This window comes from Macaca mulatta, chromosome 20 (genome assembly GCF_049350105.2).
Source record: "Macaca mulatta isolate MMU2019108-1 chromosome 20, T2T-MMU8v2.0, whole genome shotgun sequence".
In the NCBI taxonomy this organism is placed as follows: Eukaryota; Metazoa; Chordata; class Mammalia; order Primates; family Cercopithecidae; genus Macaca; species Macaca mulatta.
The window spans coordinates 85,324,861-85,340,061 of record NC_133425.1 but is presented as its reverse complement, the minus strand read 5'-3'; the positions used below and the strand labels follow the sequence as shown (position 1 = coordinate 85,340,061).

Genomic DNA, 15,201 nt, shown 5'->3' with positions numbered 1-15,201 from the left:
AGTTTGACACCAGGCCAGCCTGGACAACAAAGTAAGACCTTGTTTCTACAAAAAATAAAATAAAATAAATTAGCGGTGGCATGTGCCTGTAGTCCCAGCTATTTGGGAGGCTGAGATGGGAGGATCACTTCAGGCCACGAGTTCAAAACCAGACTGGGCAACCCAGCAAGATCAGGTCTCTAAAAAAAAAAAAAAAAAAAAAAAGACAAAGCCTTCTGGACACTTCAATGGAGAGTTCAGAGGCGGAACATGCCTCCTACATAAAGTCCCAGAAGCAGACACCCTGCTTTTCCTCCTATAAGGAGCGGAAAGACCCTGCGCTCCTCATCACAGCCGGCCATCCTCATCTAGGGCTGCCCAACCACTAAGAACTACTGAATGGACACAGATGAAATTTATCTTGGCCGGGCGCCATGGCTCACGCGTGTAATCCCAGCACTTTGAGAGGCCAAGGCAGGTGGATCACCTGAGGTCAGGAGTTCGAGACCAGCTTGGCCAACACGGTGAAACTCCATCTCTACTAAAAAAAAAAAAAAAAAAAAAAAAAAAAAATTAGCTGGGCGTGGTGGCGTGCACCTGCAATCCCAGCTACTCGGGAGGCTGAGGCAGGAGAACTGCTTGAACCCAGGAGGCGGAGGTTACAGTGAGCTGGGATCGTACCTCTGAGCTCCAGCCTGCACGAGAGAGCAAGAATCTGTCTCCAAAAAAAAAAAAAAAAAAAAAAGAAAGAAAGAAAGAAACTTATGTCAGAACCTGAACTTCATGTTAGTTTTGCTCTGAGAAACAAAACTGGAATCTTTTTTTTTTTTTTTTGAGATGGAGTTTCACTCTTGTTGCCCAGGCTGGAGTGCAATGGCACGATCTTGGCTCACCGCAACCTCCATCTCCCGGTTTCAAGCGATTCTCCTGCTTCAGCCTCCCGAGTAACTGGGATTACAGGCGCCCGCCACTGCGCTCGGCAAATTTTTTGTAGTTTTGTTTTTTTTTTTTTTTTTTTTTTGAGACGGAGTCTTGCTCTGTTGCCCAAGCTGGAGTGCAGTGGCGCAATCTCGGCTCACTGCAAGCTCCGCCTCCCGGGTTCACGCCATTCTCCTGCCTCAGCCTCCCGAGTAGCTGGGACTACAGGCGCCCGCCACTGCGCCCGGCTAATTTTTTCTATTTTTAGTAGAGACGGGGTTTCACCATGGTCTCGATCTCCTGACCTTGTGATCCGCCCACCTCGGCCTCCCAAAGTGCTGGGATTACAGGCGTGAGCCACCGCGCCCGGCCATTTTTTGTATTTTTAATAGAGACAGGGTTTCTCTATGTTAGTCAGGGTGATCTCCAACTCCCGACCTCAGGTGATCTGCCCGCCTCGGCCTCCCAAAGTGCCGGGATTATAGGCATGAGCCACCGCAACAAAACTAGAATCTCAAAATTTAACAGCTTTTGAAAACTTTTGAGACGGGGTCTTACTTTGTGGCCCAGGCTGGAGTGCAGTGGTGTGATCTCAGCTCATTGCAACCTCTGCCTCCTGGGTTCAAGCAATTCTCCTGCCTCAGCTTCCCAAGTAGCTGGGATTACAGGCATGTGCCACCATGCCCAGCCAATTTTTGTATTTTTAGTACAGACAGGGTTTCACTATGGTCTCGAACTCCTGACTTCAGGTGATCCACCCGCCTCAGCCTCCCAAAGTGCTGGGATTACAGGCGTAAGCACCACATCCAGTCTGGCTTTTGAAATCTTGCACTGGGGATGGAGACCAAGGACTCTGGGTATCTCCACAACCCACAGTCACAGACAAGGTTATACACAATCTGTGGACTCCCTTTCAGATCCCAATTCTTTTTTTTTTTGAGACGGAGTCTCGCTCTGTCGCCCAGGCTGGAGTGCAGTGGCCGGATCTCAGCTCACTGAAAGCTCCGCCTCCCGAGTTTACGCCATTCTCCTGCCTCAGCCTCCCGAGTAGCTGGGACTACAGGCGCCCGCCACCTCGCCCGGCTAGTTTTTTGTATTTTTTAGTAGAGACGGGGTTTCACCGGGTTAGCCAGGATGGTCTCGATCTCCTGACCTCGTGATCCGCCCGTCTCGGCCTCCCAAAGTGCAAGGATTACAGGCTTGAGCCACCGTGCCCGGCCTCAGATCCCAATTCTAAGGGTTATGTGTGACTCTGGCTTCCAATATTCTCCCTCAGGGGTTAACTGGCTTCAGGAACACCACCCCGTCAAGAGTCTAAGAAGGAATGAAGCAGCTGTGAGAAGACAGTTTAGTGTGGACCTTACCTTTGTTCCCCCAGGACTGCCCGGGCACCAAAATACCTTTTCAGTTCTGTGTCTGGATTCAAGTGTCTAGGGAATTGAAAATTTTAGAAAGAAACATGAAATTATGTTCTACAATGATTCCAAAAATTTCAGAAAGCCACCTAATAATCAAGGAAAGAAAATGGATTTTTGGCTTGAAAGGCAGCTTCCAGGCCTCCTTTCTTTCAAATCACCACCCCATCCATGGTTGAGGCTTCGCCACTGTGGGCACCACAGGGAAGCCGCTGGTTACTCTGCTGCGACGGCGCTCGGTGAGCGCTGTGTCAAGAGGCCCTGGGTGTGACACACATCTGTTTCTGAGGCTGGGTCAGGGCAGCGCACGCACCCTGAGACCACACTACTGTGTCTTAACTGACTCCAGGGCACTGTCTTTTTTAAGCTAGCAATAATGTCTGAAGTAGAGACAGCAATTCATTAAGCATCTATAAGACCAAGAGAGGAACAGTCATCCAAGGATGACAGGATAAGGAGGAACTTTTTGACCAGACGTGGTGGTTCACACCTGTTAATTCTAGCCTTTTGGGAGGCTGAGTCAAGAGAATCTCTCGAGCCCAGGAGGTCGAGGCTGCAGTGGACTATGATCACAACACTGCACTCCAGCCTGGGTGACAGAGAGATCCTGTCTCTTAAAAAAAAGAAAAAGAAGGAACTCTCTCAGATACGTAAGAAGTAAAGCTAAAAGTCCTCTGAAATATGGTTGACTTCCTTTCCTCCTTGTTCCTATTTCCTTTTTTTGGGAGACAGAGTCTTGCTCTGTCACCCAGGCTGGAGTGTAGTGGCATGATCTTTGGTTCACTGCAACCTCTGCCTCCTGGGTTCAAGACATTCTCCCACCTCAGCCTCCTGAGTGGCTGGAATTACAGGCACCCACCACCACATCCAGCTAATGTTTGTATTTTTTTTTTCTTTTTTCTTTTGAGACAGAGTTTTGCTTGTTGCCCAGGCTGGAGTGCAGTGACGCAGTCTCAGATCACTGCAACCTCTGCCTCCCAGGTTGAAGCAATTTTCCTGCCTCAGTTTCCCCAGTAGCTGGGATTACAGGTGTGCACCATGCCTGGCTAATTTTGTATTTTTACTAGAGACGGGGTTTCTCCATGTTGGTCAGGCTGGTCTCAAACTCCTGACCTCAGGTGTTCCACCCAATTCAGCCTCTCAAAGTGCTGGGATTACAGGTGTGAGCCACCACACCCAGAAATTTTTGTATTTTTACTAGAGACGGGGTTTCTCCATGTTGGCCAGGCTGGTCTCAAACTCCTGACCTCGAGTGATCTGCCCGCCTCAGCCTCCCAAAGTGCTGGGATTACAGGCGTGAGCCACGGGGCCCAGTCTATTTCCTAAATGATTAATATAAACTCATTATTATTATTATTTTTTGAGACGAGTCTTACTCTGTCGCCCAGGCTGGAGTGCAGTGGCGTGATCTCGGCTCACTGCAAGCTCCGCCTCCCGGGTTTACGCCATTCTCCTGCCTCAGCCTCCCGAGTAGCTGGGACTACAGGCGCCCGCACCACGCCTGGCTAATTTTTTGTATTTTTAGTAGACACGGGGTTTCACCGTGTTAGCCAGAATGGTCTCTATCTCCTGACCTCGTGATCCGCTTGCCTTGGCCTCCCAAAGTGCTGGGATTACAGGCGTGAGCCACTGCGCCCAGCCAATAAACTCTATTATTTTTAAATAAAGATAGTACATTTTCTTTTTCCTTTTTTATTTTTATTTTATTTTTTTTTTTTGAGACGGAGTCTCGCTGTGTCTCCCAGGCTGGAGTGCAGTGGCGTGATCTCGGCTCACTGCAAGCTCCGCCTCCCAGGTTCACGCCATTCTCCCGCCTCAGCCTCCCAAGTAGCTGAGACTACAGGCGCCGCCACCACGCCCAGCTAGTTTTTTGTATTTTTAGTAGAGACGGGGTTTCACCATGTTAGCCAGGATAGTCTCGATCTCCTGACCTCGTGATCCACCCGCCTCGGCCTCCCAAAGTGCTGGGATTACAGGCTTGAGCCACCGCGCCCGGCCTCTTTTTCCTTTTTTAGAGAACCTTTTCCTCCCACGGAGTCTCTGTGGCAGCCGCAGAGAACGGCGGGGGCAGAGAAGGGCGGGGGCCACACCTGTGCTCCACGTAGAGAATGTGCTTCCTGGAGCTCAGGGGAGCTGGGCCGGGACGGTTCAACCCAGTGCTGTCCTCAATCCTCTCCAGGATGCGATCAATATCTTCTAGTACGTTTTCCTAAAAGCCCCAAAACAACCTCTTAATCACCACACTGACATTATTTTAAATGTTGTAACAATAACAAAATTATTTATTTTAAAAGAGACCTATTATATTGTATTTCCTTCCTAAAGGACAGTGTAAGTCAAACACTATGTACCATACACGCATTTAGAAAAATGAGAAGATGCGGCCGGGCGCGGTGGCTCAAGCCTGTAATCCCAGCACTTTGGGAGGCCGAGGCGGGCGGATCACAAGGTCAGGAGATCGAGACCACAGTGAAACCCCGTCTCTACTAAAAATACAAAAAATTAGCCGGGCGCGGTGGCGGGCGCCTGTAGTCCCAGCTACTCAGGAGGCTAAGGCAGGAGAATGGCGTGAACCCAGGAGGCGGAGCTTGCAGTGAGCCGAGATCGCGCCACTGCACTCCAGCCTGGGCAACAGCGTGAGACTCCGTCTCAAAAAAAAAAAAAAAGAAAAAAAAAAGAAAAAAGAGAAGATGCTTTCTAAGAAGCGCTCAGCACAGACAGAATCACGGAGCCAGAAGGACCCTAGAAAAAACTGGGCATCCCACATCCTCCCGGTGTGCTCGCCTCGTCAAGCGAACAGGTTTGGGACTTAGCGACACTCTCGTCTCAGGACACACTCAGACGGGGACGAAGGGCAATGATGAAAACGTATTTTTTGGCCGGGCGCGGTGGCTCAAGCCTGTAATCCCAGCACTTTGGGAGGCCGAGGCGGGCGGATCACGAGGTCAGGAGATCGAGACCATCCTGGCTAACACGGTGAAACCCCGTCTCTACTAAAAATACAAAAAACTAGCCGAGCACGGTGGCGGGCGCCTGTAGTCCCAGCTACTCGGGAGGCTGAGGCAGGAGAATGGCGTAAACCCGGGAGGCGGAGCTTGCAGTGAGCTGAGATCCGGCCACTGCACTCCAGCCTGGGTGACAGAGCGAGACTCCTTCTCAAAAAAAAAAAAAAAAAAAAAAAAAAAAAAAGAAAACGTATTTTTTTCTGATGACAGACTAGCTCCAGTGGTGGGCTTTATGCCCACCATCCAATTAACCCGTAAGCATGGCACAGATGTCAGGGCAAACAGCAAGCGCCCCGCGGGCCACAGGAGCGCCAGGACGAGGAGGGACGTCCTCACGAGATCACACATTCCCCCAGAGACACAGAGCAGAGCGCGACCCCAAGGAACAAGGGTAAAAACAGGAAGCAGAATTTAGCAAGCAGTTTTTCCTTTTCTTTTTCTCTGATCTCTTAATTGGTTATACTCCTAACAGGAAGGAATAAAAATACTAAGTAAACTTCTTTCAACACCACCTTGAAAAACGCCAGAAGAGAACGCGGAGGGAGTCAGGCAGAGGGGGAAGGCAGAGCCGGGCCCGACTCACATACCGATGCTTCTCCCGTGCTGCTTTTCTTATTTTTCTGTTTCTTTTTCTTCTTCCGGAGTTTGCCACTTGCATTAGACTAATGATAGGAACACATTTTAATCAGTGGAACGAGAAGTAAATCTTAAGAACTGAGAATTAAAGCAGCAAGCGTGACTCCACCCTCACCTAAGCAGTCCCCCCTCCCTCCGTGTCCTGGAAGTCCCTTCGACTCAGTTTCTTCCCTCCAGCAGGCACCGTCCCACCTCTCCGAGCCCCCTGCTCTCACGTCCCTTGGGCTGTGCTACAGGAGTCCCCAGGGCCCTCTAGTGTCCAGCCTCACAATGGCTCACAGGGCTCTGACCTGGTCCAGCTCTCATTTCTCACTTTGTCGGCCACTCCCTGAAGACCAGGGCCTTGCCGTGCCCCCGCCGCCTCACACCGAACCTGCACCTGTGGTCCCCTACACCCGCACCTGGCCAACCCCTTCTAACAGCATAAAGGCTCCGCGGGAAGCCCCCAGGACCCTGAGCCTCAAGGCAGGACCCACTTGTCACTTCACCTCTACGTTGCCCTCTCAACCAGAGGCTCCTGGGGGGCGAAGGCGCGTTCCCAGCACCCAGGAAGGCCCCCAAGAACACATGTTGGAGAAATGAACACAAGCTCTCCTTTTAGGGCCCCTCTTCTGTGCTGTGGAGCGCAGCAGCAGGTCGTCTGCATCTCTGCCCGTCCCACATTGACCTGACCTGCACGTTTCTTCAAAGTTCACTTACACCAGCACCCAGATCCACAACTCAGCCAAGCAGACACTCAGGCACAGTTAGGAAGAACACACGTGTCATTACACACACTGCTGGGCAGGCGCAGACTCTCCTGAACGCAGGAGACAGGCCTCGGACCTTTACACATTTCATACAAATCTCATCAAGGTTCCCAAGTAAATTTGGGGGTAACTAGCTGTTAACCAAAATTGAACTCCGAAAATTACACCTCCAAGGAAAATCACAGCACGGGATACATGTGGCTGGGTGCCTTGAAACCCTCCCGTCTGATTCCCCCGCCTCACCACTCAGCCCCCCACCTGCTCTGGGGGCGCTGTCCCGGCAACATCTCCATCCGTCTTGCTCTCTGTGTTTCCACGCCGAGCCCGTCCTTTGTTCCCTCGTGCTGCAGTGTCTGTGAGCGCACAGCCGGACCTCTCCCCGTTCACCACAGGGTCATCCTCGAGATCGTCAATGTTTATCTGGAAAACCAGGTTGGAGAAGAGCCAGGGCGTTACTCACAGTGTGAACGCTGATGCTGAGATATGAATAGTGAGATGTGGACGGGCCTGCGCTGGGGACACCCAGGGTCAGTGTGAGAGGCTGGATGGGAGAGAATGCAAGAACCGGAGACCGCTGGACACAGCAGTGACTCAGCTCTGGCTCAGGGGCCTTCGTCAGTGAGCTCTCCGGGAAGCCGGGGCCCCGAGGCTGTGTGATAGCTCTGCCTTCAGAGATGATGTAAGGAAGACTCCTCAAATATTGTAATTCACCCCATTTACAGAGGACCACCTGCAGGACAAAACGTTAAACACATATATTCAGCCAAAGCATTAAAGTTCCTTCTTCCTCCTTTCTCCTCAAGCCTCAGCTTCTTTCCAGCAGAAGGCAGGAAAAAAAGGCACCAAGGACCCATCAACCTACAAACGTTTCCTAATGAAAATGACAGGCCAGGCGAGGTGCTCACGCCTGTAATCCCAGCACTTGGGAGGTCGATGCAGGCAGATTACTTGAGGTCAGGAGTTCAAGACCAGCCTGGCCAACATGGCGAAACCCCGTCTCTATGGTGAAACCCCATCTCTACCAAAAATACAAAAATTAGCCAGGCGTGGTGGCGGCGCCTGTAATCCCAGCTACTCGGGAGGCTGAAGTGCTAGAACCGTTTGAACCCGGGAGGCAGAGGTTGCTGTGAGTCAAGATGGCACCACTACCCTCCAGCCTGGGCGACAGAGCAAGACTCCATCTCAAAATAGAAAACGAAAATGACATACGATAAAAATAATTCATACAATGGAAACTTCTCTCTTTCTTTTTGAGACAGGGTCTCGCTCCGTCGTCCTGGCTGCAGTGCAGCAGTGTGATCTCGGTTCACTGCAGCCTTGGCCTCCTGGGCTCAAACATCCTCCTGCCTCAGTCCCCCAAGTAGCTGGAACTACAGGCATGAGCTACCATGCCTGGCTGATTTTTTAAATTTTTTGTAGACATGGGGTCTCACCACATTGCCCAGGCTGGCCTTGAGCTCCTGACCTCAAGCGATCCCCTCCTGCCTCAGCCTCCCAAAGAGCTGGAGTCTTAGGCGTGAGCCACCGCGCCAAGTCTGGAACCTTTTATACAATGAGAATGAATGAATGAATGAACCACCATTGCACACACAATATGGACGAATCTTAGGAGCATAATATTAAATGGATAAAACCTCACAACATACATTCACATACAGATGGGACGGGAGACACGCAGTGGGAGAAGGGTAAGAACTAGAAAAGTTCTAGCTCTTCAGCTAGTGAAAGACTAAACAAATAAAAGAGCAGCTGGGCGCAGTGGCTCACACCTGTCATCCCAGCACTTTGGGAGGCTGAGGCGGGCAGATCACCGTCTCTACTAAAAATACAAAAAAATTAGCCAGGTGTGGTGGCAGGTGCCTGAAGTCCCAGCTATTCAGGAGGCTGAGGCAGGAGAATGGCGTGAACCCGGAAGGCAGAGCTTGCAGTGAGCCGAGATCGTGCCACTGCACTCCAGCCTGGGCAACAGAGCGAAACTCTGTCTCAAAAAAAAAAAAAAAAGACAAATATAAAAGAGGCTGGCTGGGCACGGTGGCTCATAACTGTTATCCCAGCACTTTGGGAAGCTGAAGCAGGTGGATCATGAGGTCAAGAGTTTGAGACCAGCCTGGCCAACACGGTGAAACCCAGTCTCTACTAAAAATAAAAAAATTGGCCGGGCGCGGTGGCTCAAGCCTGTAATCCCAGCACTTTGGGAGGCCGAGACGGGCGGATCACGAGGTCAGGAGATCGAGACCATCCTGGCTAACACGGTGAAACCCCGTCTCTACTAAAAAATACAAAAAACTAGCCGGGCGAGGTGGCGGGCGCCTGTAGTCCCAGCTACTCGGGAGGCTGAGGCAGGAGAATGGTCTAAACCCGGGAGGCGGAGCTTGCAGTGAGCTGAGATCCGGCCACTGCACCCCAGCCTGGGCGACAGAGCAAGACTCTGTCTCAAAAAAAATAAAAAAATAAAAAAAAATAAAAAAATTAGCTGGGTGTGGCAGCGTGTGCCTGTAATCCCAGCTACTCAGGAGGCCGAGGCAGGAGAATGGCGTGAACCCGGGAGGCAGAGGCTGCAGTGAGCCGAGATCGTGCCACTGTACTCCAGCCTGGGCAACAGAGCGAGACTCCATCTCAAAAAAAAAAAAAAAAAAAAAAAAGAGGCTAACAGACTGGGTGCGGTGGCTCACGCCTATAATCCCAGCGCTTTGGGAGGCTGAGGCAGGAGGATCATCTGAGCCCAGGAGTTTGAAACCAGCCTAGGCAATACAGCGAGACCACATCTCTACAAAAAATCAGCAGGGCGTGGTGGCACGCAACTCGAGTCCCGGCTACTCGGGCGGCAGAGGAGGACTGCTAGAGCCCAGCGGCTGGAGTCTGGAACCTGGAGTGAGCCACAATTACGCAACAGTGCTCCAGTGTGGGCAACAGAGCAAGACTCTAGCTCTCAATTTTTTTTTAAACAAGCTAACAGGCCAGGTGCAGTGGCTCAAGCCTATAATCCCAGCACTTTGGGAGGCCGAGACAGGCGGATCATGAGGTCAGGAGATCGAGACCATCCTGGCTAACACGGTGAAACCCCGTCTCTACTAAAAAATACAAAAAACTAGCCGGGCGCGGTGGCGGGCGCCGTGGCGGGCGCCTGTAGTCCCAGCTACTCGGGAGGCTGAGGCAGGAGAATGGCGTAAGCCCGGGAGGCGGAGCTTGCAGTGAGCTGAGATCCGGCCACTGCACTCCAGCCTGGGCAACAGAGCCAGACTCTGCCTCAAAAAAACAAAAAAACAAACAAAAAAAAAACAAGCTAATAGAGACCAGCATCAACCATTCTTTACGAACTAGGAGATTGTTTGATTCAATCCGATGCACTAACGTTCAAAAAGAAATAAAACTGCCTGTTTAATTTAAAACATCTTGAAAACCACAAAGCTCACAAAACAAAATCAGCTCCAAGCCCCACAGCCCTGAGATAGCTTCTGAAACAGAATTGAGACTCGGCTGCACCTGGGGACCCTCCCTGACGGGAGCACAAGACAGACACCCAGGCCATGGTTGCTGAAGAGAAGAAAGCACAGGGCAGGTGTGTGCTCGCTGGTCAGTTTTCTCTCCAGTGGAGGCTCCCACATGACAAGGATACAATTCAGAAGCATCTTACGCCCGTCGAGAAAATCCATGGCAGTATAGACGTGTTATGTAAAAAGAGCCCCTGATTTGAAAACACTGAAACTCCACCAAAACAAGGCTTGTCCCATCCCAGCAGCACCATGACGGTGATTCTCACGGTGACACCTCCTTCTGCCTGGCCTTCGCTGGCGAAGCTGGGGCCTAGGCATGGACCAGCTGCTTTGCAGCCTGCAGTCAAGGAAGAAAGCTGAAACAAAGCCTCCCGTTGAAATGTTTCTAACTTGTGGGCAGTCACTGGTAAATTGGATCTACACCATCTCCAACATTCAGCTGATGATGGCGTCTGTTAGTGAAGCTGGGTGCTGGTTTACTTCTCTGTTTTTAGAGATGGGATCTCACTATGCTGCCCAGGCTGGCCTCAAATTCCTGTGGTCGAGGGATCCTCCTCCCCAGGAGCTGTCACTACAGGCACGCGCCACCACACCCAATTCACTTTTTTTTTTTCCTTTTTTTGAGATGGAGTCTTGCTCTGTTGCCCAGGCTGGAAAGCAATGGTGTGATCTCGGCTCACTGCAATCTCTGCTTCCTGGATTCAAGCAATTCTCCTGCCTCAGCCTCCCGAGTAACTGGGACTACAGGCGCCCGCCACCATGCCTGGCTAATTTTTGTATTTTTAGTAGAGAGGGGGTTTCACCATGTTGGCCAGGCTGGTCTCGATCTCCTGACCTCATGATCTGCCCGCCTCGGCCTCCCAAAGTGCTGGGATTACAGGCTTGAGCCACCGCGCCCAGCCACCCAATTTACTTTTATTGACTCATGCTGACTTCCTAAGAAAAAAAAAAATCTTATTTTGAGGTGTTTGACAAATCAAATTCCTAAAAAGCTCTATGCCAAGCTGAACTTCAGTGGAAAGGAGCCTGCCTGTGTACACGGACAGCACGTGTGATAGGCCCAGGAGCCTGTGTGTGGACACGGACAACACGTGTGATAGGCCCAGGAGCCTGTGTGTGGACACGGACAACACGTGTGTTAGGCCCAGGAGCCTGCCTGTGTACACGGACAACACGTGTGATAGGCCCAGGAGCCTGTGTACACGGGCAGCACGTGTGTTACGCCCAGGAGCCTGTGTGTGGACACGGACAACACGTGTGTTACGCCCAGGAGCCTGTGTGTGGACACGGGCAACACGTGTGATAGGCCCAGGAGCCTGTGTACACGGGCAGCACGTGTGTTACGCCCAGGAGCCTGTGTGTGGACACGGACAACACGTGTGTTACGCCCAGGAGCCTGTGTGTGGACACGGGCAACACGTGTGATAGGCCCAGGAGCCTGTGTGTGGACACGGACAACACGTGTGATAGGCCCAGGAGCCTGTGTGTGGACACGGACAACACGTGTGTTAGGCCCAGGAGCCTGCCTGTGTACACGGACAACACGTGTGATAGGCCCAGGAGCCTGTGTACACGGGCAGCACGTGTGTTACGCCCAGGAGCCTGTGTGTGGACACGGACAACACGTGTGTTACGCCCAGGAGCCTGTGTGTGGACACGGGCAACACGTGTGATAGGCCCAGGAGCCTGTGTGTGGACACGGGCAGCACGTGTGATAGGCCCAGGAGCCTGTGTACACGGACAACACGTGTGTTACGCCCAGGAGCCTGTGTGTGGACACGGGCAACACGTGTGATAGGCCCAGGAGCCTGTGTACACGGACAACACGTGTGTTACGCCCAGGAGCCTGTGTGTGGACACGGGCAGCACGTGTGATAGGCCCAGGAGCCTGTGTGTGGACACGGGCAGCACGTGTGATAGGCCCAGGAGCCTGTGTGTGGACACGGACAACACGTGTGTTACGCCCAGGAGCCTGTGTACACGGACAGCACGTGATAGGGCCAGGAGCCTGTGTGTGGACACGGACAACACGTGTGTTACGCCCAGGAGCCTGTGTGTGGACACGGGCAGCACGTGTGATAGGCCCAGGAGCCTGTGTGTGGACACGGACAACACGTGTGATAGGCCCAGTTTTTGCTTCTTCAGTGAAGTTTTGGTGATGACACGATTTTTTTTTTTTTTTGAGACGGAGTCTCGCTCTATTGCCCAGGCTACACCATCTGTGCCTGTGAACACTCTCCCATCCATGAAAATGGTTCTGTACCTGGACCTTCCCTTTTTCCCTCCGTCAGTCAATCTAAAGTTCTTAACAACTGACCTTCTGAGAGAACCAAGTTTTGGTCTTACTCATTTTCTCCATTTTGTCCATATTCTATTCTATGCATTCCTCTCTTTGATTAGTTTCTTCCTTCTACACATTTTGAGTTTAATTTGCTCTTTTTCTAGTTTAAGGTAGAAGTTTCAGGTAAATTTCTTGATTTTTAAACACTTCTAATTTAAAATTTACAATTATAAAGTTCTAACCATCGTTTCAGTTGCATCCCACAAATTTTGATAGGCTGTTATTTTCGTTACCAATCAGTTCAAAAAATATTCTAGGCCAGGCCTGGTAGCTCACCCCTATAATCCCAGCACACTGGCTTTCAAAAAAAAATTGAAAACATGAGCCAGGTGTGGTGACACGCACCTGTAGTTCCAGCTACTCGGGAGGCTGAGGTGGGAGGATGGTTTGAGCCCAAAAGGTCGAGGTTACAGTGAGCTATAATTGTGACACTGAACTCCAGCCTGGGCAATAGAGCGAGACCATGTCTCTAAAAAACCAAAACACACATACCCACACACAGCAAAAACAGACACAGTTGAATGTAGAAATAGACAAATCCAATCATTGTTATTATTTGTTTATTTATTTTTTGAGACGGAATCTCTCTTTGTCACCCAGGCTAGAGTCTAGTGGCACAATCTCAGTTCATTGCAACCTCCACCTCCTGGGTTCAAGCAATTCTCCTGCCTCAGCCTCCCGAGTAGCTGGGATTACAGGCACCCACCACCGTGCCTGGCTAATTTTTGTATTCTTTTGTTTTTCAGGACGGAGTCTAGCTCTGTCACCCAGGCTGGAGTGCAGTGGCGCGATCTCAGCTCACTGCAAGCTCTGGCTCCCAGGTTCACACCATTCTCCTGCCTCAGCCTCCTGAGTAGCTGGGACTACAGGCTCCCGCCACCACACCGGCTAATTTTTTTGTATTTTTTTCGTAGAGACGAGGTTTCACCATGTTAGCCAGGATGGTCTCGATCTCCTGACCTTGTGATCCGCCTGCCTCGGCCTCCCAAAGTGCTGGGATTACAGGCATGAGCCACTGTGCCCGGCCCAATTTTTGTATTCTTAGTAGAGATGGAGTTTCACCATATTGGCCAGGCTGGTCTCGAACTCCTGACCTCAGGTGATCTGCCCACCTCTGCCTCCCAAAGTACTGGGAGCTGTAATCCCAGCACTTTGGGAGGCCAAGGCGGAAGCATCCATTGAGCCCAGGAGTTCAAGACCAACCCAGGTAACATAAAGAGATCTTGTCTCTGAATAAATAAAATTTTAAAAGAGAGACACACCATGTCTCTCACTGATGCATTCACATTCAAAACCATTCAGTCCTAAGTGGCTGTTTAATGTGTCTCATACTTCTGTTTATTAAGAGCTATTTAACAGAACGCCAATAAACATTTCTATTATATTATTTCCAAATATGAGTTGTAAGGGCAAAAAAGTATAGAATGCTTAAATTAAGATCGATGTGTGCCATTGGATAAAATTCTTTGAAATTCCTAAGAACACAAGCACGATAAGCAGACGCTCATCCACGGAGGCTGTTGGTGTTACTGACACTCCAAACTCATTCCAGAAAGTCCAAAAGGGTGTGTGTGGTTTCTGACCTTACGGACTCTTATTCTGTCAACTCAGGAACCACACTGTTTCCCAATTCCCACCAACACAAATATAAATACCAAAAAGATTAAATATTTAAATGGAAAAAACAAAAAAGCATTAAAAGAACAAGCTGAGCACAGTAGGGTATGCTGTCGTCCCAGCTGCTCAGGAGGCTGAGGCAGGAGGATCACCGTCAGGGAAGATCTATGTGAAGACACTAGAGAGATGGATGTGTAACAATGAGAAAAGTGGCTTTCAGCACGCAGAAATTAAAGAATTTAAAGAACAAACAAACAGAGAAAATACGTTAAAGACAATTGATAGCAAGCTTTCACGAACAAAAAGATTGTTTAAACTCCCTATAAAAAGGCAAAGGATAGGCCGGGTGCGGTTGCTCAAGCCTGTAATCCCAGCACTTTGGGAGGCCAAGACGGGCGGATCACGAGGTCAGGAGATCGAGACCATCCTGGCTAACTATAAATGGTCAACAAGTACATAGCTAGGTGCTGCATTTCACTAACAAAGAAGTGTAAAATAAAGTAACGTGATATCATTTTTGACAAATTATATTGACAAAAATTTAAAGACTTATGGGGCCAAGCACAGTGGCTCATGCCTGTAATGCCAACACTCTGAGAGGCCAAGGTGAGAGGACTGTTTGAGCCCAGGAGTTCAAGGTTGCAGTGACCTAGGATTGTGCCAATGCACTTCGGCCTGGGCAACAGGGCAAGATTCCATCTCAAAAAAAAAAAAAAAAAAACACTTTCAGTAACTGCTGTGAATCTAGCAAATTATTGAACCTTGACGGTGGTCTTGCGGACCCGTAAAGGTGGAATTGATGTGAGAAGGGCAGTCAACCAAGCATGGTGACTCATGCCTGTAGTTCCAGCACTTTGTGAGGCTGAGGTGAACAGACTGTTTGAGCGCAGGAGTTCTAGACCTGCCTGGGCAACAAGGTGAAACCTCGTCTCTACAAAAAAAAAAAAAAAATTGGCCGGGCACGGTGGCTCAAGCCTGTAATCCCAGCACTTTGGGAGGCCGAGACGGGCGGATCACGAGGTCAGGAGATCGAGACCATCCTGGCTA

The 15,201-nt window shown here is 50.4% G+C and overlaps 1 protein-coding gene across 16 annotated transcripts in view; it reads right to left on the bottom strand.

Moving 5' to 3' along the window:
• Nucleotides 1-15,201, bottom strand: part of TCF25 (transcription factor 25) — a 39,600-nt gene that overhangs the window by 22,997 nt on the left and 1,402 nt on the right. For 10 of the 16 annotated variants that reach the window (XR_013412153.1, XR_013412155.1, XR_013412154.1 and 7 more), the window contains exons 2-5: nucleotides 6,961-7,122; nucleotides 5,905-5,979; nucleotides 4,403-4,521; nucleotides 2,262-2,327 (exon numbers count right to left, since the gene is read on the bottom strand). Coding sequence is in view for 5 of the 16 variants with exons in the window: in XM_015126839.3 (XP_014982325.3) it covers nucleotides 2,262-2,327; nucleotides 4,403-4,521; nucleotides 5,905-5,979; nucleotides 6,961-7,122 (422 nt within the window). In the remaining 11 variants the exon portion in view is untranslated. The remainder of the gene's footprint in view (nucleotides 1-2,261; nucleotides 2,328-4,402; nucleotides 4,522-5,904; nucleotides 5,980-6,960; nucleotides 7,123-15,201) is intronic. The other 6 variants (XR_013412156.1, XR_013412157.1, XM_028841149.2 and 3 more) reach the window with 2 other exon arrangements.